Source organism: Poecilia reticulata, chromosome 23 (genome assembly GCF_904066995.2).
Source record: "Poecilia reticulata chromosome 23, P_reticulata-male-v2, whole genome shotgun sequence".
Classification (NCBI taxonomy): domain Eukaryota; kingdom Metazoa; phylum Chordata; class Actinopteri; order Cyprinodontiformes; family Poeciliidae; genus Poecilia; species Poecilia reticulata.
The window spans coordinates 249,913-271,884 of NC_088852.1; the positions used below are offsets into that span (position 1 = coordinate 249,913).

General features: G+C 44.3%; 1 protein-coding gene and 1 long non-coding RNA gene across 3 annotated transcripts; one reads left to right on the top strand and one right to left on the bottom strand.

The window, feature by feature from the left end:
• Nucleotides 1-449: 449 nt before the first annotated feature.
• On the top strand, nucleotides 450-21,710 carry LOC103459830 (UPF0606 protein KIAA1549). Of its 2 annotated transcripts, none has more exons than XM_081603783.1 (21): nucleotides 450-1,014; nucleotides 1,969-2,168; nucleotides 4,343-5,512; nucleotides 5,590-5,672; nucleotides 5,855-6,154; nucleotides 6,225-6,411; nucleotides 6,557-6,616; nucleotides 6,707-6,858; nucleotides 7,603-7,780; nucleotides 7,871-8,055; nucleotides 8,131-8,336; nucleotides 8,588-8,715; nucleotides 8,852-8,866; nucleotides 12,623-12,831; nucleotides 12,900-13,135; nucleotides 13,514-13,649; nucleotides 15,365-15,646; nucleotides 15,679-15,731; nucleotides 15,807-15,934; nucleotides 16,927-17,081; nucleotides 17,363-21,710. In XM_081603783.1, exons 2-21 carry the CDS (start codon nucleotides 2,027-2,029, stop codon nucleotides 17,585-17,587), a joined length of 4,230 nt encoding a protein of 1,409 aa, XP_081459909.1. In that variant the 5' UTR covers nucleotides 450-1,014; nucleotides 1,969-2,026; the 3' UTR covers nucleotides 17,588-21,710. The 2 variants fall into 2 exon arrangements, with proteins under 2 accessions (XP_081459909.1, XP_017158461.2); XM_017302972.2 differs by having other exon boundaries at nucleotides 453-1,014; nucleotides 15,365-15,550.
• LOC145550143 (uncharacterized) lies at nucleotides 9,480-11,191 on the bottom strand. The gene is made up of 4 exons (XR_014086006.1): nucleotides 10,278-11,191; nucleotides 9,962-10,099; nucleotides 9,752-9,854; nucleotides 9,480-9,666 (listed from the first exon to the last, which is right to left on the bottom strand). It is a non-coding gene; the product is annotated as an uncharacterized LOC145550143 (long non-coding RNA).
• Nucleotides 21,711-21,972: the final 262 nt, after the last annotated feature.

The following is a 21,972-nucleotide window of genomic DNA, read 5'->3' on the forward strand; positions in this document are numbered from 1 at the left end:
ATCTGTATGTACATACATACATATAAACATGTATCCAATACATATTATTCAGTATTAATCATTATTTATTTGTGTTTGTATAGTTATATAAATATGTATTGATATTACTAAATAATTTATTAAATTATGAATGGCTGTGTGCTTTGTAATCTGCTCATCATACATCAATATCAGAATATTCCATTCCTATTCTATTGTTATAGCCACTAAGTATATTTAAATATACTTAACTATGTATTAAAAACATATTAAATAATACAATTGTTTATAAATGTAGCTTTGATAGATGATTGAATATGGTTTCCAGTAACAAAAAAGCGTGTTATGATCGATTAAATGTGCTGATACGTCATTGTGCTGCTAAACACGTAACGCTGAGTGGAGTGGTGGACCGCTCCAAGATGGCCGCCCGCTCCAAGATGGCCGCCCTAAATCTCGTCAGCGACAATAGGCGAGAGCGGCCATGAGGGTCTGTTATATTATGTCTATGGTTGTAGATCTGGGTGATATAGATCTGGTGTATCTCTATCATCCTGGTTTTAGTCAGAACTCCAGCAGCAGCTTCTGGACCGGCTGCCGGTTCTGGCGGAATCGGGTATCAGACTAATAGTGAATGTTTCGACCAATCATGGACCTCCGTTAACACGTCTATTTGGGTCGGTTCTGGAGAAATGGGTCCAGTCGGATAAACATCTCTGGGCCACAGAGGAGGAGGAGACACGGCAAGCCGCCCTTTTGGATCGGAACATCCTGAGGCGGTTCTGTTGGTACTGACGCTTGACGTGACCTGAATCTGTCGGACCGACGCCAACAGAACCGGGTCGGAGGGAGCAGGTTACTACTGGAGGAGAGGAAGACTGCGGACCGAGAGGAGGAAGGAGAGATTCTGCAGGGACCTCCTCCTCTTCCTCCTCCTCCTCTTCCTCCTCTTCCTCCTCCTCCTCCTCCTCCTCCTCCTTCACGGCGCGGAGTGGAGAGGCGTGACGCGCCCGAACCGCATCTCCGGGATGGCAGGTAGGTCCGGCTGCTGGCTCAGGTTTTAAGCATGCTGTGGTGCTGATGGTTCGGTTCGGTTCGGTTCGGTTCGGATCCCTGGGCTGATCTGCGTCGCCAGAGCTCGGTGTCTTTAAGCGGTGTCAGCTGCGGCTCTGCCCGCCGCGAAGCCTTCAGCCTCGGATGCAGAAGGGAGGAGACTCCGGTTCCGGAACCGTCAGAAATCTGGACCCTGGTGTTCTGCAGTGACCGGATGGATGCGATTGGACTCATAACTGGGTCAATGTGAGAGGAGACCGAACCGTCAGAGGTGTGAGGAGCCGGGCCTCAGACATCAGATACGGGCCGGTACCGAACCCTGATCAATCAGCAGATTTGAAATCCTGGACAGAACCTTTCAGGTCCAAATTGATGAAAGTAAAAATCAGGAGCTGCTTCATAACGAAACCACCAGAGAGCCAATGGACCCGAACCGGTCCAGATTCCCAGAGACTGAAATTCCAGTTGGTTCGTTTTGAATCTGATTTTTGTGTAACTTGTTAAAATGTTAACTTGACGCCTTTTGGACCTTCAGAGAAGCAGAACTTTGGCCCGGTTCACCAGGTCCAGATATCCTCTCACTGGCCACTTTATTAGGCACACCTGATTGGAGAAACGTCTGCTCCTTGGACCAGATTGACCTGATGACATCACAGTTGCTGCAGTTTCCATGAGCAACGTTGGTGTTGCTGCCAGAACCTTTATATGGTTCTGTTGCAGACTCCAGGTTCAGTCGGGTTAGGGTGAGCAGAACCTCTGGACCTTTTTCTCTGGAGGTCAGTGAAAGGTCAACAGGAAGTTGTAAGATGTGCAAACAGCCTTGGCTTCGTTTGGTTTGGCTTTAAAACCTCTGGAAAACCATCAGGACGAGTTGTTGCTATGACAACGCGTCCTGTATTGAGGGCAGGTGAGTCAGGTGAGTGTCTCCTGCTGCAGGTCCTCCTGTCGGGCCCTCGGCTCCCAGCGTCCCCGTCAGACCGCCGGCCCTCTGAGGATGTCGGACCTTGTGATCCTGCTGGGCTCCAGCTTCGGGACCGGGACCGGAATGGACCCCCGAGCCACACAAACGCTCGCTGTGCTGTTTCTGGTGGCTGGCACACTGGTTTCCATGACGACCACAAGCTCACCTGCTGCAGGTAAACTGCATTTCTTCAAACTGCTGCTAGTTGGTGTTGTGGCCTCCAGAAGAAGAATCTGGAATCTGTTTCTATTTCTGATTTTATGTTCATGTTGTCAATCCTCCCACATCACTGACTCACTCTGTCCTCACACACACACACACACACGCACGCACGCACGCACGCACGCACGCACGCACGCACACACACACACACACACACACACACACACACACACGCTGTCGGTGAATCATGTGACCTGTCGACGTCTGACTGGAGGCTGGAAGGCGAATTTATTTTTCCTGCATTCAGAAACAAGCAGCTGCAGGTGCATCACATGAAAACAGCAAAGAGGAAAAAAAGTTTTTCTCAGATGTTGTTAAAAAATTATCATAAAATTACAAACATTGTTTCAGTTATTAGTCAATAGCAGCTGTAACTCAAGTTTTTATTCTGGATTTAAAGAAACTCAGTGTTTTGGGTGTTTTGCAGTTTTCTGGGAGTTTGTTCCAGATCTGTGGTGCATAGAAGCTGAATGCTGCTTCTCCATGTTTGGTTCTGGTTCTGGATGCACAGCAGGCCATGTGGTCCATCTTCCTGGTTTTAGTCAGAACCGCATCATCAGCTACATCCACCAATCAGATCGACAGATCTATCTATCTATCTATCTATCTATCTATCTATCTATCTATCTATCTATCTATCTATCTATCTATCTATCTATCTATCTATCTATCTATCTATCTATCTATCTATCTATCTATCTATCTATCTATCTATCTATCTGTGAATCTTTTCTGCACGTGATTCTGCTGCACAGCGTTGCCATGGAAACAGGCCAGATGAAGGAGGCCGTGTGTGTTTAAAGAACGATCAGCTTTAATATTCTCGTCATTAATAAAGAGACGATCAGAAAATCTGATCCTCTCTGTTAGTAATTCATCCACTGAAAGGAACTTTGTGCTTATTAATAAAATCTAAATGAATGTCCAGATATTTAAGATCAGCTTCATCTGAGTGACGGGAAGTAAATCATTTCTGTCAGTGGAATCCAACCTGTTGGATCAAATCAACTCTCCCTTTTGACAGGAAGACATTCCCACCAGAACCAGAACCAGAACCAGAACCAGGCTGTGTACTGCGCTGACTGGAGGTTCTGAACAACCAGACTCACTGAGCAAGGAGTACCTTCTATGAGAACGACAGTTACTACAATATTTTCAGATCAAAAAATAATATTTTGGAACCTTTTGTAAGTTAAAGTCAAATATTACAGCAACACAATAAATCAGCCAATCACAGCGTTACTTCATGGTCAACCAGATGGTTATACCTCAATATGTGCAACCATTACAATAAACATCATATCTGAGCCTGATCAGCTGTAGACCCGAAACATCAGCAAAGTGCTAACAGAACAATAACTCTATCATCAGAAACATTTATTGATCCAAACGCAGCAATGAAAGTTGACCTGCAACCAGGAGACTGAGGAGGAGAAAACCTTCAGATGAGACGTTATGATCCACGACTGGCTTCCTGCTCCAATGACCAATGGCTGGTTCTGCTGCTTTGACCAGAAGGCAGAGAAATCTTGACTGAGCTGCTCGTCTCCATGCAGGCGGGTTCTGTGTACCACCAACCGACAGAACGAGCTGCTACTGATGGCGTGCGCCAGCGTTAGGTTGACAGGAACCAGGTGGACACCTGTAGCTGAACGGTAGAAGAACTAGGAGTCAGGAAGGAGAGGCGTGACTGGACCAGCCACTTAACTTAAAAAAGTCCAAGAAGGTGTCGACAAGCCAGGTGACCGATTTGGCAGCCCAGTTAATTGGTTGATCATCACTTGGTTTTATCTTTCTTCCATTCAAGCACTATCGTAAAATGGTGGAAATAACGTTTAAATGAAGCTGTCTAGTCAAAGGCCTTTGACTAGACAGTCAAAGTCTTCTAGTTATAGCCGTTTTGTTCTGAGAGCCAGAGAAAAACAATCATCCCCTTTAGACTTTAGCTCTCAGGTCTGCATGAGTCTCGTAGCGCCTCTTTATGACCAGCACATTTCCGTCTGGAACGGTTCTGTGTAATAAAGGTTCAGGGGGGTCAGGTAGTTTGTGGCCCTCGGAAACTTTCAGGGGCCCAACCAAAGGTTCAGGGGTCACATTCATCACATTCTCTTCTTTTATTCTCTACAGTTGTGTTGGATTTGAACAGGACAATGGGGTCGTCATCACATAATTCATCACCCGCCCCCGCCAGGGGGGCCTCAGACTTTGGTTACCATGGTAACAGCGCTGGAGCCGGTTCAGCAGAGGACCAGGAAGCTGGTGCTCAGGGCATCCACCTACTGCTGAGACCTCCAGACCTGCTGGCCCCCAGTCTCCCCCCAGTACTCCCCCCACACAGCCAGCCCACCCTCACCCCTCCACCCCCCTGGGAGCAGGGCCCCTCCCTAGAGGAAGCATGGGGCTCTGGGGACTACCTGGAGACTCTGTCCTTCATGGTGCCTGACGGGGAGGAACTGGGCCTTGCCACACCACTACCAAGCCACCCTTGGGACGAGGACTCTGATGGGGACTGGGTCTCTTATGACACGGCCTTCCCGGCCCGTCCAACACTCCCTCTGTTTTCCCGTCCCCCCATCACCCCCTCCTCCACCCCTACTGTTCCTCTGCACACCCACACTGCCCATCTGGATGTTTTTTCCACATGGGATGAGGAATATGACCTGGAGGACATGATGCCTCTGGAACCGACGGAGGTGCTGCTGCCGGACATGAACAGTCTGGAGTACTACACCAACCTTCTGGCCCGGGAAAAGCAGAAGGAGATGGAGGACCAGATACCTGGTACCAAGTCCAGACCCTCCATTACTCCCACAACAACACAAACTCGCCTTTCCCCTCTGACCCCAGTCCCAACCCTCAGTGGGTCTCCACCAGATCTAGAGCATAAACATCCACCACGAGGACCCTTCCCTCCCGTCACTCCCTCACCTTCTCTTACAAGTGAAAAGTCACCTACTCTACCAAGCTCCTCCCAAACCCCTTCCACTCCTGCTCCACCTTTTACAAAAACCAAAGGCCATGGTCCAGGCCTCCCTCCTCGACCCCCATCTAACACTACCAGCCAGGTGCCACCCCCTCCCCCACTGGGACCACCGGTTCGGCCTGTCAAACCAGAACGACCATCAGTGATCACAGAAAAAACAGCTAAACCTCCAGCCATAACGACTACCACCCAGATTACCTCCATCAGCCTCACCAGAGGGCCCCCAGTTACCACACCCAAAGGGGCCCAGACTCCGCTCACCAGACCGTACCTGTGCAACGTCACCAAGCCTGAGCTGTATCTGGTCAGAGTGGGTAAGTCCCCCAGCCTGCATGTGACAGGAAGTGCTGCTTCTTCCTTCAGCCGCCTGATGAGCTTGTTTGTTCTGCAGTGAGTTCTAAAGGCTCATCGGCCGGGTTCAGTCATGTCCGCGATGTCCTGAGGAGAGAGTTCAACCGCTCAATAGAGCTGCAGGTAATCATGTGATCCCATGTACAGTCTCTGGTTTCAAAGCTGGTTTCTTATTATTACTAATTATTGTAAAGAATAAACTGCATAAGCAACTCAAGCATAATTTCACCTGGAGGAGTTTGGTCAGCATTTTCTGACTTCAGGACGACCCAAACAAGCTTGATTCTCTCTGCTCTGTTTTTCAGTTCCTGAGAACTCCATCCAGTTTTGCCTTTCGTGTCGTGTCTGGACCAATGATATTCACTGCCGTATCTGTCATCAACGCTCTCCGTCAGTCACCGCGCAGTTCAGGCCCCCTTCCTACAGTTTCCCCTCTTTATACCATCCCTGACCTCTGGTACCAGATCCACTCGGTGCTGCAGTTTGTTCCCACCCATGTTGACGTCAGAGTGTGCAACTTTAGTGAAAGGGTGGAGCGAGGGCTGATGATGGCATATGCAGAGAGCCGAAGGAGGTCACATGAGGCAGGAAACATCACTGTCCAGGTGAGTCTCACCTGTTCATTGACGTGCTGATGTCAGGTCAGATAGTTACATCTCTGACCTCCTCACACAGCTGCTGAACATCACAATGAGCAAAGGCTGGCCAGCAGTGGGGCAGAAGGTTCCTGTTGACATCACTTTCGCTGTACGAGATGGGAGGGGCTACTTGGCGGGGTCAGAGGTTAGCGAACACCTGAGGAAGCTCAGCTTGGTGGAGTTCAGCTTCTATGTTGGATTTCCTGCTCTGCAGATTGCAGAACGTACGTCAACACACAACTGAAGGTTGAACACTGCAGATGGCTGAATAGTTCAGCCACACTTCATAGAAGTAGAAAACAGTTCACAGTATTAAACACATGCACTGTAACAGGTGTGAGTTTAATTTTGAAATGCTTGTGTTCACAGCCTTCCACTATCCGGAGCTAAATATGTCCCACCACCTGCGTGACACGTGGGTCCGTACAGGTAAACGCAGCTCAACTCAACCTAAAGAAGGTTTAAAAAGGTCAAACCAGCAGGTCTGAGAGTTTTTCTCGGTGCTCTGTGCTGTTTCAGTCCTGCTGGGTGTTCATGAGCAGCAGGTGGCTGAGAGGAGTTTTAAAGCTCGTCTGGAAAGACGACTGGCTGTGCTACTGGAGGAAGGACTGCAGGAGACCAGCAGGAGGCGCTGGAGAAGAGCAACCGCTGTGGGCAACAACAGTTTGCAGGTAAAACATGAAACATACAGTAAAATGATTCATTTTAATTTGAAAGTCTTTCATACCTGTGAAGGTCATGTGATCATTTGACTGACTTCTTTGTAAACTGACTCAAAACGACACTTGTTGTGAATTGGTGCTTAAATAAACTGAACGGCCCGTCTGCAGTTCCTTTGCTTTACCTCCTTCTGTCAGATTACTGTTGAATAAAGGTCACTAGTGTGTTTATATATATATACAGTATATAGCCCCAGTAACCATCACTGTGGCAGATGTCCAACAGTCTCATGTATGAAAACCTGGACAGCACCAGGACCTGACATGATCCAGACCTACTGGATGAAGAAACTCACTGCCCTCCATGAGCGACTGGCAGCTCAACTGAACCAGCTGCTACAAAATGTTACTCACCCTGAATGGTTAATTTTTATATATTCAATTCCCTTCTTTAAAGTGAATTGAATGGAATTGCACCATCTGATTCTCCAGGGCTGCACTGGCTTCCTATGCAGCCTGAACTTTTGTTCTATCTTGTTTCACCTGTGCAAAATGTACCCAGGATGACAGACACATTGAATAAATTGATGTTAAGTTTTAAAACAAAATCAAAAACCATCTGTTTATTCTTCATTATGGTCCCTCGTGAGAAAACCCAAATTCCAAAATATGCATTCAGATGCAGAACGTTCTGTGGAGAATCGGTCGGCTTGGATATTCTGTCGGATGTAATAAATCTCCCCGGTTGTGTGTCAGGTGGTGCGGATATCCAGGCTGTCCGGTCCAGAGCGCCCCCTGGAGGTGTTTTACTTCGTAGAGGGTCCCGGTGGGGAGAGGGTCCCGGCAGAGCTAACTGTAGCCACCATGAACCGCCTGGACCTTCAGAGGGCCGCCATTGTTCTTGGACACCGAGTCCAGAGGCCTCTGGCTCAACGTGAGTGAGAAGCTAAATCAGAGACAGATGTTCCAGGGATTTTAATCTGAGGCATCAGGTCAGACTCATCTGTTCCTGTCCTGTGTCCAGCTGTAGAGACTCTTTCTGTTCCTCCGGCTGAGACTCAGAGCAGCAGCATTTGGTTGATCGTAGGGGTGGTTGTCCCTGTCCTACTGGCTGTCTTCATTATCATCATTCTCTACTGGAAGCTTTGTGGGTCTGAGAAGCTCGAGTTTCAACCAGATGCCATCAACACCATCCAGCAGAGGCAGAAGGTACAACTGGAAGTGGTAGATTTCCTCTGGTTGAGATGGAAACGAGTTCAACTCTGACTCTGGTGTCCTCTGCAGCTTCAAGCTCCTAGTGTCAAAGGCTTTGACTTTGCAAAGCTCCATCTTGGTCAGCACAGTAAAGACGACATCATGGTAATCCAGGAGACGGGCCCACTACCTGCCCCAATAAAAGAGGCCACGCCCTCCGATGGTGGAGAGCTCAACACTCCCAAGTCCAAAGGATCATCCACTAAAGCAGCACGTTCAAGTCGCCGCAGGGGAAGGTCAGCCAACTCCTGTAAAACCTCTTTAAATAGTTGAGTTTGCTAAACATTTCTGCTGCTTTTGTCACTTCAAACAAACATTCAGCTTTAAAATGATTCTCCTGTTGTCTGGATAGAAGATGTAGATGTGCCCCTGTTACTGTATCTCAAACGACTACAAGCCTTTTAGAAAAGTCCTCAACAACATTTTTCCACATATCAATTCAGTTTCTGTTCAACCTGCTGCTGGACTGACACATTGTTCCCCGTAGGCTCAGCCCTTCAGACGAAGACTCGTTAGGAAGTGAGCAGTCCAGCGGCAGGGAGTCGGCAGAGGAAAGCACCAGACCTGTGGCCACACCCAGTGAGGGCAAACACCACAGGAAGGCCCCTAAAAATGGTAAGACCTGATGACGTCATCATGTAAACCTTGAGTAGGAAGGACTCACATATTAGGATAATGGGGAGCAGATCAACATATTGTTTTTTGATCAATTTTCTTTCCGTTTTTCTATTTATTGCACCCATGAATTTAGGGAGGAGCAAAATAGGTAAGTTTAACCCTTTACACATTGATGTTACTCTTATTACTTACCTCATTCCTCACATGCAGCTTCAACTTGCTTATTCTGAAGTAGATGCAAAACGACGCTTTCATGAGCAAAATCCAACCTGGAGAATAAGACATTTGAAAAGGCTTTTAGGAATCTGGGGGTATTTATGTTGAGGAAGGTGACTGCTGGACTCTAACACAAGTTTAGTGTGTTTGAACATACTTTAGTAGTATTTAAATAGTATTAAATTACAACTTTTAGTATACTTAAACGTAATTTTTTGGAACAATTTCAAGGAGTACTTAGTGTACTTTAAGTATACTTTCTTTATGTACTATTTATATATTTTGAGTGTACTAATTCTGTCATAGAATTATATTAAAAATATACTTTTAATATACTTTAAATATATTTTAAATACATTAGTAATGTATTTAAATTACATTTAATTTTTATTTTTGATTTACTGCTATTGCTAATAAAGTTAAATTTTAATTACTCATAAGTCTTTATTCCTATTTTCCACATTACATGCATAACTACACTGCAGTACTTACATTGTTTTAGGCTAAAATTACATGGAAAGATTAATTACACAAGATGTTCAAGGTAATTCAAATATTTTGTTTTATTACCGACATTTTAAAATTGTCCAATTTTACTCAAAACTTTATGAACTTTACATAAATGATCAGTTTACACATCAAAAGTGAACACATGAACATGAACATGAAGTGTGACAATAAAACAAAGTGAGGATCAACAGAACATTCCGGTTCACTGCATCTTACAGGAACCTACCAAAAAGAACAATAGAGAAATTAAACAGAAAGTATTTGTATTTAAAGAGAACAGAAAAATGGCAAATAAAACAATACTTACAATTTTAAGACGTTGTGGACTCGCCATGTATGTGACATCATCAGAACTGATGATGATTGGGACCAGATGCCTGGGGTGGAAAAACATTTCTGGGTTTCTTTGCCTGTTTATGTTAGAAGTAGAAAATAAAAAGTCAGCAATGTCAGAATCAGTTGATGTTGGCATTAACTATGAAGCTGTTTTAAGTTTGGACTTAAGGAGACAAACTACCTTAAAATCTTTCCATCCATGATCTGAACACACTGATCCTTGCAGGGTGGTGAGGGGGGCTGGTGGTGCCCATCTCCAGCAGCCATCAGATGAGAGGCAGGGTTCACCATGGACAGGTCACCAGTCCATCACAGGGCCCTGAAAGACAACAACAAATAAAAAAATGAAAGATAAATGTTAGATTAACGAGAAGAGAAAAATTATTTCCAGTTACCTTTAAATCAAATCATGTTTATTAAGCACTTGGTGTTGGTAACACAGCAGTTTTTGTTGTTGAAAATGTAGCTTTAGCTCCTCATTGAAACAACAAACTTACATCATGAAGACGATGTGAAGGTTCATCCTCAGAGCTGGTTGGTGACCTGGTGGAGTCAGAGCTTCTTCTGAGACAGAAAGTCTTTAGGTTTCCTAACACCTGATTTCTCTGGCTTCCTCTTTCATCTTCACATTTCATTTCCATCCGTTGTTGTCTCGTTGTGTTGTCGTCTAACTCTGACTATGACGTCACCAGCTTGAATTTGCCAAAATTACTAACTATAGTCAAGGCCCTCTCTACTTTGAAGGCAATATTATGTGAGTAAAATGGTGAATTTGAACAGCGTCTGTTTTCTTCCCTGCTTCAAGTTTTTTCTTCTCTTTATGGCGTTTTTTTCATGAATGTGTGAAATACCGCCACCATCTGGTCTGTAGAGTGAACTGGAGCTAATCCTGTTTATAGATCTTACATCTGAAAATGGATTGGGTACTTTAACATTTCATCATGATTATCATTTTTTATTCTTTTAACAAAAATAGTAAAAGATTATCAAGGCAAGTAAAAAGGCATAGTTTTTAGGTGCTTAAAAAGTATGCCTACAAATTACATGAAAAGTACTTTATAGGTGCCTAAAAGACAAACTTGTGCATCAATCAGTTTTATTTAGTAACCAGGTCGCTGCGTGATGCAGACTTTCTGCCCACGTCCCTCTGGAACATGAGATCTGGATCTCAATGCGGTTCACCTGGTTAAATAAAGAAATAAAAAAGGCATCCTTTATTACACTAAAATTTACACTAAGATGTAATTTAAAACATAGTGGAATTAATAATCTAAAGTACTGTTAAGTGAATTTAAAAAAAAATCTATTTCAAGCATGTATTTAAAAATATGCACAAAATATATTTTAAATATATTTTAAATATGCTTGAGCAAGTGTATATTTACATTTGGGCAAATATATATTTTGTTCACTTAAAGTATACTTTTATTTTATATATTTATTAAAGTTCTAATTTCGAAATTGGTCCAAGTATACTTTTAGTATACTTTAGATATATTTATAGGTAGTACACTTAATACTTAGTATACTTAAAGTGTACTTTCACAAATGTAAGTATGTTTGAAATATAATAAAGTATACTTTTGTTCACCTGGGTAGGAATCAGAGGAGACTGAAAAACTGAGTGCAGACAATTGAGAAACAACCAGGAAACTAAGCAACTGGGTAAAGCAAATAAAAAGATGAGCGGCATGTCAGCTATCGTCATTAATCACAAGTTTAAACAGTAACATCCTGCACAGCTGAGTTTTCAAAAATGAATTTGATTGTGTGGGATGACAGGAGGAGATGTGCAGCATCAGTGTTGGAGGGTCTACAGAACATTGACCTCTTCAGCTTTGTTTTGCTTGACCAATGTGGGAAACAGACATGGAATCCGTACAGCTTGTCACATATTCTCCTGGACTCTAGGGGGCAGTGTAGGGTTAGCATCCAACACTACGCAACATGTTGTTAGTAACAACATGGTGACATCCATGAGTGTGGTGGTCTTCATGGGCAGAATCATGTTGGCAATAATGGAAGTTAATAATTAATAACATTTACTTTTTGTTTTTAATTAAAGAGACTAAAGAGATTCAGTTTTAAAATATTTCATAAACTTTGTCCAACAAAACAATTTCTCAAGTGAAAATTTGATCTGGAAAATGTTGATTGTGTTTCATGTTGCTATTCGGAGTTTGGAACAGATTTTTTATGGGAGGTTGTTTGTGGGTTTTGATTGTAAAATGTCATTATTTCTGTCTTTGGTGTTTGGACTGAACTGCAAAAACAACAATTTTGAACTTCTCTTAAACAAAATAAGAAAAGTTGGAAAATAATATAGTTGAGATCTTAAAGTTAAACTCCAACTAAACCTCAGGTAAAATGACCAGTTTTTATTTCATCAGTTCATTTTAATCCCCTTCATTACTTATTTTTACACAATTTTTTATACATTTTAGTTTGTGTGTAATTAATATGTAGTGAGACTCTAATATACGTAAATAGCTTGGTTATGCCCGCTGCTGTTGTCACCACGTGTTTACAGCTGAGTCAGTGATCAGTTCACCACCAAACGATTTTACATTCAAATGAATACATGAGAAGACATTTGGCTGTGACTGGGGTCGGGTCGGGTCGGGTCGGGTCGGGTCGGGTCGGGTCGGTTCCCCTGCAGACTCCACTCTTCACCTCGTCTTGAGCTAACAGAGTTTTGTCCACCTCTTAGCTGCTCTACTTGCTACCAGGTGGTTGGTTGATGTGTGTGAAATAACTTTTTTTTTTGACTCCTCCTGGGAGTCAGAGACTCCTTTTGGGTTTGAACAGTTTCCTGATCAGTCAGTTGTTCCTCTACCCCCAGCGGTCCCACCAGGCAGCGGTCCAGATGAACTTCTCTCCTCATCCTCCATCTTTGACCATGTTGACCGTCTCTCCCGTGGCTCTTCAGATGGAACCCGTCGCCAGGCCAACAAGGTGCAACTTATTGCCATGCAGCCGCGACCAAGTCCGCCTGCGGCACACGGCCCGCCACAGCCGAGTCCCTCCCTCACTGAAAAGGTCAATACTGAGGTAGGTCAGCCACATAATCCAGACGCTGCCATAAGTCATAATAAAGCATATTTGCTGTTGCCCAACAGGTGGCACTAAGGCACAAGTCTGAGATCGAGCATCACAGGAACAAACTGCGCCAACGTGCAAAGAGGCGGGGCCAGTGCGAGTTTCCTTCCATGGACGACATCATGGATGCTTTTGGAGACGGTCCGGTTCAGAGCGAAGCGGCCCAGCGGCTCTACAGCTCCGCCCACGACCACATGGACTGCATCCTTCAGGCCGAGGGAGCCTCACCTCTGACCCCCGCAGACTCCAGGAAAAGGTCAGAGTTGGCCAACGACATCCGAGCTGAGAAGTTTGAACTGGGATAAATCTGTGTCAGTTGTCTCTGTTTGTTAGAAATGATCAAATTATTTAGTTACTTTAGAAATAGATGCTGTAAATGGTAAAATGAACTCGAACATGCGTTACCTGTTTAACTTCAGGTTCTGCTTTCTTTACCTTTAGTAGTTTCTGATTATTTGGACCCTGAGGAGCTTAAATCTAACTTTGCTGAATCTGTTTTTATGCTTCTCTGCACTAAAGCTGCACTTCTTGACTCAAAGGAAATAATCAAAGCAACACTTGGTAATTTAAAGATGGATAATCCAATGTAGCTCAAAGCTGAATCAGATCCTTTTTGTGTGTTTTTTCTCTCCAGAGGGAGGCGCTCTCCTCGGGGCCGGAGGCCTCATCAAGGACCAGGAAGTCTTCCAGATACAGACAGAGATCGGCTGCTCACAGACCAGAGCGCCACCTACAGGAAGTACCCCGGACTCAACAATGTAGCGTACATGGTAGGACAAACCAAACTTAACCTTAAATCAATCCACTTTGGGATTTATTGGAGCTGTACCGTTCTGGGAAAATGCTTTTAATCATTTGCTATGGAGCTGGAAATGATCTGGTAAAATCAGTCAACAGTCGAGCCACTAATCAGGAAACATCCGTCAAACGGAACTGGACCAATCACAATGAGAGGGATGTTATGAGTAGGTCTTCATTAGTGGGCGGGTTATGTCAGATGGCAGGTTAACTTCCTGTCACTGAAATTAAAAACTGTTCAGAGTGAAGCTCTCTGTTCCTCACCTGGCCACAATGTCACCAGGAGGAGGAGAATCAAGCCAGCGTAGTGATGGATAATAATGTGTACATCAGACCAGGTTAATGCTCTGGTTCTGGTGTTTTACACCACAGATGTACGGCTTGCAGCTCATCCCGCTCCAAAAGATGGCAGAACGTCTGACCAATCAGTCGTTCCTCTGCTCCTCCTCGTACAGCGGTCCCATCAGGCACCGGTCCAGATCAACTTCTCTCTTCATTCTCCATCTTTGACCATATTGACTGCAGTTAAATTAATTGTGCTGAACAGCTGCCGTCCCCCCCATGCTCCTCTCTGACAGCGCTGAGCAGGTCACTACTCTCCACTACAGGCAGTAAACCTGGAATTTATTTATATTTCAAACAATACTGTTTCAGTATGTCTATATTCACTTGATTTCACTGTGTATTTATAGATGTTTATATTGGTTCTGCTCTGTCCTTTATTCTGCTGTAACAATGTAAATTTCACTGCGGGATTAATGAAGGAATATCTTATCTTGTGTCTGCTGGCCCCCTGCAGTTCGGCCCGCATTCACATAAATCACGGACCAATTAAAACATGCAGTCTGTTGCCACTCAGATCGCTGGCGTACAAAACCAAGCTTGGCGGGTTTGTAGGTGGTTATGAAAATGAGGAAGAACTGAGCAGAGTACATTAATCTGTTTTTTTATTTATTTTTATTAAATTTTAACATCCTCAGTGATCTAACCTGCAAACCAAAGAGAAGAGCTGTTTTGGAATATTTGTATTCTGACAGTATTTTTGCATCTAGCCGACTTTTATCACTCTTTTTGATGCGTAGAAGAAGAGCACCTGCTGCACATTGTGCCAGCGGGGCTCAGCAATGCCCCCTATCTGTGCGGCATGGTACTTTCTGCCTCACCCCACACATTTTCACTGCACCCCCAGAAAGATCCAATATGTCCGTCTTAGTTATTAAATATATCAGACACACTGGAACATCAACGTGTGATCAAACATGAATGTAAAGAGAGACACCAATAAGCATGCACCAACTATCTACTTTATTCCCTTGTGACACAGCGCCCCTAGAGGTGAGACACAGTACTGCCTGGCTTCATACTTCTTCCATGTATTTGAACAAGCAATGCGTAAATGTGGAAATTTTTATCAAAAAATTGCCGAATCTAATCTTACAGAAAATAAAATTATTGATAAATGGACAAAATAATTTTCTGTCATTGTTATAACTAATCTCACTTGTCTTGAGGACAAGTGAGGCACTGCTTCACCCGTTTGTGTTAGGGTGGTGGTCATTGTGTTCCAGGGGTTGGTATGAGTACCAGAGTCCAGCTGGTCCAGACTTACCTGTCTGATTCAGATTCCCTGGTGGGTCCGTTAAGAACCACCACAGCTGAACATGTTCTCTGATCTGTTTCCTGGCAGTCGGACCCTGACTTGCCCCCAGACCACGGCAGTCCCTCCCCTACTGATGAGGTCTTTGACTCAGCCCCAGCTCCCCCTCCTTACATGCCCCCCCAGCCTTCTATTGAGGAAGCCCGGCAGCAGATGCACTCCCTGCTGGATGACGCCTTCGCCTTGGTATCACCATCTTCACAGGCCAGTGGCGTAGTGAGTGAGCCGGGTGATGGGCAGTTGGAGTCTTACCTTGCAGCACCTCAACCCCAACAACTTATTTTCCACATTGAGATCAAATACTTTAGTTATGCACTGTGAAATCTTTCTATTTTTGTCCGCAGAGATATGCGGAGTTGGGAGTCTCCCCCACATCCATCCAGGGTCTGCTGCAGAGGTTAGTTTCATCTGGACACTTAGAAACACGCCCAGGTCTGTAGACTGAAGGATTAACCCAGTGTGTCCCAATCAGGCAGGGCCTGGGCTCAGGAGGATACGTTTCTACTGGAGAACAACTGCAGGAGTCGGTGTACTCCAACAGGGGGAAGTATGAAGACCCTCCTTCATCCTCCAGACCCCGACCTGTAGGGGGCAGTACAGGTACAATGAGCAAACATCCAGCCTTCTGAGCTTTGAGACCACTCTGCAGACAGAAAAGACTGACCCTACTCCTGCTCTGACCCCCACCAACAAATTGGTGACCCAGAAATACTCTTAAGGCCCCCACATACTCGGGCATACTGTGTGCACTCCGTGAGCTGCGCGTACTATCCGTGGATGGTTGAGACTTTATATTCAAGTGTACTGATTGGCTCAAATTGTCTTGAGACACATTTCTTTATTTACCTCAATCCTAGTGGGTACTAGCAAGTTTGATGAGCTAGTTGGGTGCTTAAATTTGTTTCTTCTCCTTCTGGGAAGAATCAACACACCTGTCAGTGCGGGACAGAGAGTTGCCACATGTTGGTTCATCCATCGAAGTTAAAGAGCCGCTGCTGAGTCAGCAGAGGTTCCTGCTGCTCATTGGGGCAAAGGAGCTCTGAATACAACTGCAATCAAAAGGATCCACTCATAATAAGCTTTATTTATGTTTCAGAAGCACAATTTTGGTCGACGTAATAATTTGTACAGCTATCCAAAATGAGCATATCCCTCATCATCAGTGCCGTTGTTTGAAAAAAAACAGTCAGACTCAAATGATCAGACCACCTCTCTGCTCCGCTTTCTGTATGATACACCATGTCAATGTTTGCGTAAATGTAGCTAATAAAGCCTGTTGCTGTGAAGCATTTTCGCTTTTTGTGACATCACTGTGTCATGTTGACTTTATCATGTTGACGTCGACTTTAAAATAATATGAAGTGACGTGACCCCTACTCTCAACCTCAGCAGCTTGGTGTGTCATGAAATCCAGTTTGATGTTAGCATTTCCACTGGGTAGCGGTCATAAAAATGTATCTTTCCACGGACGTGTCTGGCGGACGTCCACTTTGAGTCCCCGTAGAGTACGCGCGGACCCCCACGGACTGAAGTACGCCCGATTATATGGGAGCCTTTATTGTCTTGTCTGTGTCTTTTCTGTTACCCTCCAGGGGCCCAGCTTCACCATCTGACTCAGGTGGGTTTGTCCAGTCAGATCGGTGCGTACCCTGGAGTAGGTCGCAGTATGTCTGGACCCACTGGCTCCAGCTGGCACCAGCAGCACTCAGACCAGGACCTATGCAGACCTGGAGGTAGCAGAGAAAGTGTAAGTCATGCAACAGATGAGATCCAGACCCTACAGAACAGTTCTACTGGTTAAATGACTCTGACAGGAACTTTTGGGTGTATATCTCGTTTACTTCTAACCTACCAGTGATGTTACTCACAACAGACATGTTTTATTGTACCTCAGTCAGCCTTGTTGTTCCTTTTCAACGTGCTTTATAAATAAAGTGCAATGGGATGCTAAAGACGCTCTGAACGTCGTTCTAATCTACACCCTCGCCCCATTTGCTGTGAATTAACTCATCCTTGTATTTTCTCCAGGTGCTGTCGTTCCCTGAGTTCTCCTCTTCATCTGTTTTTCAAATGCCCAGCTCTTCGTTACGGGACCCATCGGCTCCGCCCCTCCTCTTAACCTCGCCCACCCCAGAATATCCACCCGAGGATGCCTCACCATCTGCCCACACATCCGCCTCCCTCATCAAGGCGATCAGGGAGGAGCTGCGACGGCTGGCCCAGAAACAGGCGGCAGTGACCAGCTACCCTTAACTGACCTGCACCTTTTTAAATCAGGAGTTACAGTAGCTGTTCTACTAGTTGGTTAAGTACCTTGAACTGTGCCGCTAAACGTAAAATACCCATGATCTAAATGGCAGCGTCTCCTGACGACCATCAGGACTTAACAGGGTTTTATCTTTTTATTTGTCTGTCCACGACCCTTTCGCCCTGCATTCATCGCCCAGATTCACGTTTCCACTAAAGTGCTTCCTGGAGTAGATCACTGAGGATCGACCGACCTGGACTTCTACACTGACTCATCCTTTCTGAACCTCTGGAAGAACAATACAGCCCCCAACCATGAAACGAGAGGTCCCTCTGAGTTGTGAAGTTCATGGCCTTTTGTGGTCTAGTCATCTACCTTCAACTCTTGGAGCTCATCCCTCCTGGCCTTCTGAAGTGGATAATACCTGTTGGAGTTCTGAAGCAGAAGCATTGCGATTGGTTTGATTTTGAACTTGGATTGTATCTATCTTAGTGGGAGAGTTTTCAATTGGTCTTTAGTGAACTAGTCACACATCCTGCTCTTTTGGTTAAAGCAACACCTTGCAGAGTGAATGTCTCTAGTTGTACAACAAAATGTTTTCCTGTTGTCTTTGAGTTCCTGGTGTAAAAGGGCCCTTTAAACCTTTGGTCATTGCTCCCTACTGGAGTTATGAAGGCTGGGATGACCCATCAGTCCTTGTTGAGCTAATTCTTCACATGAAGAAAACTTCTGAACCCTTGTAGATCTGATGATGGGTCTTATGGTTCTACAGCAGATGAACACTTCTGGATTAAATTGACCTTCTGAATAATATGGTATGGGTTCCCCCTTTTAGAGTTTGAACAATGTTGCTCCAGTGTTTTCTAGTTTAGTTATGATTCATACGTGGACTTTATTCAACCTTTTTAGCCTTCTGAGATAAATGGGAAACTCTGGAAATCTGCAGCAGATCGTTGTTTCCAGGATATTTAGGCCATTGTTAACCTAGAGGGAACATGTGAAGCTCACTGTCCTTCCAGAACTTGAGGGGCATTTGCCCATTCTTGGGGGTGTATCGTTCCTTCTGAAGCGGGTCATCTTTCTGGATTCCCTGTGGTGCTAATTGTCAGCCTCATTACATTTAAACATTGACCACATACTGCCTTCCATGATCCATCAGCCACGGTGATCATGTATGCATCTACGAACCATACAGAAAATATATTTGCACTGTTTATAGCAGGAGGTGCAGCAAAGTTCTGACAGCATGACAAACTATTAGAAAAAATACACACACACATACATGCACATATATGTGTGTGTGTGTGTGTGTGTGTTCATATAAAGCTATATAAATGAAATACTTAGAAATAGAATCCCAATGAGCACAATATTAATGTGAGAGTTACTATTGGAGTATTGAGATGTTCTGTATTTTTTATTGCTTATATATGAAATTATGCTTTAATGCTTTATTTAAATCAAAAAAAGACCAAACTACTGTTCCACGGTTGTAAACTCTTGTGTTTGAGCTTGCTGTAGATTCTGAGACCGTTTGTTGCGTCGCTGCTAGCTTGTGTGTTTGTGTATCAGTGGTAAAAAAGAAATTGCAGCAAAAGCATCACTTCTCCAGCTTTTTGTGATTCATCTGTTGCTCCCATCTGTTTTCTGTAGACACTGAAGATGGCGCTAATGTTATGTTGGAGATGGTTGCAGTGTGGAGATGGGAGTCTTGGTTTTCTTCTCAGCTGCAGCTGCTTCTCAATGAACAGTTTGATGCTGGACACAAGAGGATCAGCCATGAAAAGAATGATTCCTCTTTTCAGTGAAGCTCCAAAAAAGAGAGAAAAGGAAAAGAAATGTCACCAACCTGAGCTGTTGGTTTAGTTTAGTTTCCATGGAATCTGGTGGAACTTTTCATTTTCAAAGCATAATCGCTGAAAACAGAATAATCAGCAACAGACCCACATATTTAGCATCTGAACGAGACCTCGTTCATTGTCATGATGTTTCCAAGCGGCCCCAGCCCTGCAGCAGCAGGAAATGTCCAGACTGAACTCGGCAGTGGTAGGAGCTGAAGTTGCAGGGAAAAGGTTTTGTAAACGCAGCTGAAAAGGAGCCAGAGATAAAAGCATAAGAAGTGCTGCTCTGGTCCAAACAGTCAGGCTGATGGTGGTTTACTGGTTTCTGTTCAGGTCAGTCAAAGAGCTTCTTTACCAGCAACATGTAACCGTTACCAAGGTTACGCCAATATGACAAGCTCTACATTGTTCAGTCAGCTTGTTGAGCGGCGTTTAGACGACTCTGTCCACACGGCAATGAAAGGATAAGATCCTTTTTCACTTCAAAATACGAGTCAAACTGAACGTTTGCACATTTCCATCAGATCCTAGAATTCCTCCTGAATGTTAGAGAAGAAAAAAGCTCCTATGATGTCCTGTTAGGATGATCAGCTGAATCAACGTCTCCAATCCTCATTGAACTGAACTACAATAAGATAATTCTCTATTGGGTTAGTGTTGCACTTTCTGCAATTGGGACGCTTCATGTTCTGGTCCGTTAAAAGTTCATGTGGCTCCAACAACCAAACCTGATTTGCAGGCCATTATTAGCTTATTTTCTGTTTGTGGCAACTTTCCTGGAAGTCTGCAAACATCTAGATGAAAGCTTGATGGAGTTCAAGTGCAGTTTAAGACGAGCTTCTTCTTCTTCTTCTTCTTCTGTCCCATGGCGTCCACAAGCCCACTTTGCCTCAGGAAGTCCTGACGCTTTGATTCAGCCGCTGCATCTCTGCTGAAAGAATCTGTTGCTTTCAGGAAAGCCGTTGACCTTTTGTTTCCACATGAGCTTCTGCTTTTCTTGGCATGTTCCACCATGTTTAAGGCTTTAGCTGTTTTTGATGTCCCCAGTAATGTTCGGCATGCTGCTAAAATATGTAAAAGTTCAAACAGTGAAGAGTTGTTTCACGTCTAGGTCAGTGAGCAGTGATTCATGTCTCAGCTCATTATTCATCAGCTTTTTTTAAATACATTTCCAAATGATATTTTTTAATCTCAAAGAAGATGGTTCTAGTAAACAGTGTATAAATGAAAGTGGACATGATGTTGAATAGAAATATATATATATAAATATATCTAAAAAATATTTTATCTGTGATTGCTAAATGGACTAAATGGAAGATCAGCTCGGCCTGGTGCCAACTCCTCCTTCATGGACCAACTGCAGAATGCTACTGGCTTGGAACTCTGATTGGACAATGCACCTGTCCGTCAAGCTGTAGGGCTTGGCCACGCCCACAGGATCACATGGTGCTATTTCACAGACTCCAGGTGGATCTGAAAGCCATCAGATCACCGTCATGAAAAGGACAAAAGTCCTGCAGATGTTCCAGGCTGCAGGTTCCTCCTGAATGTTTCCAGCACAAAGTGGATGTTCCTCCATGTTTTCGATGCTCGCAGGTCACAGAAGATCCTTCGCTAAGCAGAGTGTCCAAATATATTCCATTTGGGGTTTTGTGATTCTCACATCTGCACAGCTTTTTTCTCCTTTGTCACATTGGACCTAATAATGTACAGTATCAGTTTTACCTGAACTATGTATATCTTTGGACCAATTGACTCACTGTTGTAGTGCAAACCTGGTATTTTAGATCTGTTTGTTAAAAACAAGCGGCAGCTGGACCGTCCTCATGGTCTGCAGGCTGCCCAGTGAACCATGAGTTGGTTGTAATGGAGTCTTTAAAGTCAAAGCTTAATTTGGGTCCAAAGAAACCCAGAATGGCAGTGAAAGGCCTGTGGACACGCAGGGTGGCTTCATCCAAACTAAATCTGGGTACGAAACAAAATGACAAACAACTCTTGGCCTTGACCGGCTCTGAGAAATGAAGAATATCTGGTCCTCAGTGAAAACTGCAGTTTTGTCGTGAAGGAACATCCACTCAGCTGTTGCTCTGAGCTCAACCACATTCCTGTTTGCTCTTCAGAACCCGACGGCCTGCCCCGACCCGGTGAGTCCAGCTGTGGTCCAGGCCGGGTCTCAGGGTCTCAGGCGAGCCTCGCCTCCTAGTCGCTCTGTGAGCTTCATAATCTGGTGTTTCAAGTCCGACTGATTGTGTTAACAGACATTAATAAAGAGACATTCAGAGTCAAACCTGTTGTCATTTATGAAAACTTTCTGCTTTTATTCACTTTAAACTGATGAAATATTCTAAATGCTTCTCTGCTGTGCTGGAAAATCATTTCTTAAATGGGATTAAAAAAATACTTTACAAAAGTGTTTCTTAAAATGAGTTTTGCTGTTACTGCAAAGTCCTCGGATCTCCAAACACAAAAACCTGTTTATTCCTGGAGAACATGTTCAACCCAAAAAGATCCATATTTTAGTTACTTTTGAGTCACTGCTAAATAAACAC